General features: G+C 28.0%; 1 protein-coding gene across 1 annotated transcript in view; it reads left to right on the top strand.

Moving 5' to 3' along the window:
- LOC107490848 (protein DETOXIFICATION 35) overlaps positions 1 to 3,270 on the top strand; it is a 4,095-nt gene extending 825 nt beyond the window's left edge. Inside the window, exons 2-7 of the mRNA XM_016111666.3 lie at positions 387 to 1,012; positions 1,421 to 1,477; positions 1,630 to 1,868; positions 1,968 to 2,086; positions 2,806 to 2,892; positions 3,199 to 3,270. Coding sequence (XP_015967152.1) covers positions 387 to 1,012; positions 1,421 to 1,477; positions 1,630 to 1,868; positions 1,968 to 2,086; positions 2,806 to 2,892; positions 3,199 to 3,270 — 1,200 coding nt within the window. The remainder of the gene's footprint in view (positions 1 to 386; positions 1,013 to 1,420; positions 1,478 to 1,629; positions 1,869 to 1,967; positions 2,087 to 2,805; positions 2,893 to 3,198) is intronic.

Here is a 3,270-nt window from a genome sequence, read left to right as displayed (position 1 = left end):
TTTTTTTTTTTTTCCAATCCAAATTTGCCAAATGAGGACAAATAAGTCTTTGACTTATGAATATCATCACGAAAATAAATTAGTCTTTGACCAATAAAAAATACAAAAGCATCATGATCACTTAGAACCTAAAATTTCTGTGTTTTTCGTATCTTTTAAAAGTTACAGATGTTTTTGTATTTTCATTAGCCAAAAGAGATGAAAAGTCTGAAATTTATTTGTCCTTTTTTCTTCGATTTATCATCCAAAAATTGTAGTTATTAGGATGTATAACATGTATTTGAAAATGTGACATAATAGACAGAAATATAGAGATAATACATGACACTGATCTAAGATAGGTGTTAAAACAAACCAAAATGTGTATGTTTGAGCAAAAATTGCAGTTTGGCATGTCATCAGCACTGCTAACACTATGTGGACAAGCTTATGGAGCAGGACAAGTTAAATCCACTGGAATCTATCTCCAAAGATCATGGATTGTGCTAACTATGAGCTGCATAATCCTCTTACCAACTCACATTTATGCAACTCCAATCTTAGAGTTCCTTGGCCAAGACAAAGAAATATCAGAGCTTGCTGGAAACTATGCATTGAAAGCAATTCCATCCATGTTCTCCTTTGCTTTCATACTCCCCACACAAAGATTCCTTCAAGCTCAAAGCAAGGTTATGGTGATAACATGCATAACATTTGTGGCCCTACTTGTACAAAATTTGCTTCTTTATGTCTTCATCTATGGATTTGATTGGGGCTCAACAGGGTTGGCTATGGCTCATAGTGTCTCACATTGGGTTCTTGCTTTGGCTCTTGTTGTGTATGCTTCTTGTTGGTGTAAGGAAGGTTGGAGTGGTTATTCTTTCTTGGCTTTCAAAGATTTGTTGCCATTTACTTGGCTAAGTCTTTCTTTATCTGTTATGACATGCTTGGAGCAATGGTATTCTACTTTCATTGTCCTTCTTGCTGGTCACTTAGACAACCCTGTTATTGCTCTTGCTTCCTATTCTATTTGGTAAGATAATAATCAAACTTCATTATTTAATCATGACTTTAATTTTAATACTTTAAATTTAATGACATTATTTCCTACTAGATTTGCTCATTTTAATATTTTTTAAGTAAATATTTTAATGATATGATAATACATAATTAAATATTTCGAATATTTTTTTTATTCTGACATAATGCAAAAGACAGTTTGATGCACAAATATCCTGCGTTAACACAGAATCTAAAAAATGATCGTACCCAAAAGGATATAGACAACCTAATTTAATAATTACATCGGTAATAAATTTCATAATTTAAATCTATGATCACTTTTTGTGAAATATGATATTTATTAGTTCCTTTTATCAATTATTTTCAGCTCTTTTATTTTCTCTTAGATTTTTATAACTAAGATGCTTTTGTGTTTTAGCACCAATATTCAGGGTTGGTACTTGATGCTGCTACTTGGAATAAGCACTGCCATAAGGTGAGTTATATATAAAAATGAAATCCATTAGTGTATGTTTGATGTAATTATTATCTATAATTTAGAAGCATTTTATGCATATAGTAGTAAATTTTCTTAAAATTGTTTCACTTGATTGTTGATTTTATTGGTTGTATGAATTGAATTTGAAGTGTTCGAGTGTCCAATACGCTTGGCATGTCACATCCAAGAGCAGCAAGATACTCATTCATTGTGACAATGTGTGAATCTCTCATCATTGGAATTTCATTCATGAGTGTTGTTTTGTTGTGTAAACAAAACCTTGCCATGATCTTCACCAACAGTGAGGATTTGATCAGAGCAGTGGCTGATTTAGCTTACCTTCTTGCTCTAACCATGCTTCTTAGTAGTGTTTCACAAGTCATATCAGGTCAACTATATATAAATTTGCTTTAATTTGGTGACTTAGCCTAAGTCACAACCCATAATAAATTCTAATAGACTTTTGTTTCTATAATAATGTTGATAGGTGTTGCAATTGGAAGTGGATGGCAGGTGATGATTGGATACATAAACTTGGCATGTTATTATATTGTTGGACTCTCTCTTGGCTATTTTCTTGGTTTCAATTACCATGTGGGACTTAAGGTAATTATTAAATGGTTTAGTTACTCTATTACTTCTTATAGTTTTACCAAATTTTTAATTAGGTTTTTATATTTTTATTTTTTAATTAAATTTATATATTACTTTTAATTTTATAATTAGATCTTTTTTCATGTAAAAAATGTAAAAATTAACAGAATTTTTATCTAAAAAAATATGTAGTTAAAAATCTAATTTAGTTCTTAATTATGGATATATCTTTAATTTATAGAGAAATATTTAGTTAATTTTAACATTTTTGGATGACTTAGGGCAACGTGAAGGCATTTAGAACTTTGTCTAATGTCTAGGGTTCAATTCAAACAATTTGCAAACAAGATATTGGTCTAGAAGAAAATCAATATATAAATTTTGTTTGTTTGTCTAAATTATAGGTATATGAATATTAATTGTGATCATGTTTCTAACATCCTTTCTTTGTTTTGGTTCAATAAGAATTCAAATTCTAAATCTTTTAGGTCATATAAATTCGGATCTTTTAAAATAAAAAAATTAGTAAAATGATAAAATAGAAAAAAATTAATTATTTTTAAATTAAATTAGTGAGACATATATTTTTTAAAAATTATAAAACTAATAATAATTAATTCTTTATTTTATCATTTTACTAATTTTCTCCTTTTAGAGAATTCAAATTCTAATAGTTTTATTTTATATAAAAGTTATTGTGACTAACATTTGTTTTTATTTTGATTTCGTAGGGTCTGTGGGGTGGCACACAGTGCGGTAGTGTCATTCAAATATTTGTCCTTATACTAATTATTTGGAAGACCAACTGGACCAAGGAGGTAGTAATAATAATAATGTGGAATCCGATTATGTTATTTGCACATTAAAATTAATTATAAAAATTAGTTATTAGTATAAAATATTTATTAAAATATAAATATATATTAAAAATAAATTAAATCACATATATATTTATATATAAATATATTAATAATTAATTTTAGTAGCTAATTTTAATATACAACTATCATTTTTGCGATGGATCTTTTTCTTTAATTAAACAAGTGATTAAAGTTTTAGATACATAATTAGCGATTTATATGATTTACCAACTATAATTTAATTTATAATAAATATAATTGCAGGTGGAACAAACAGCTAACCGAATGAGAATATGGGGCTCTAGCAACCACCACAAGGAGATGATGGCTATATAA

This window comes from Arachis duranensis, chromosome 5 (assembly GCF_000817695.3).
Source record: "Arachis duranensis cultivar V14167 chromosome 5, aradu.V14167.gnm2.J7QH, whole genome shotgun sequence".
Classification (NCBI taxonomy): Eukaryota; Viridiplantae; Streptophyta; class Magnoliopsida; order Fabales; family Fabaceae; genus Arachis; species Arachis duranensis.
Note: the sequence above shows the minus strand (reverse complement) of the source record. Positions and strands in the feature narration are given on the sequence as shown.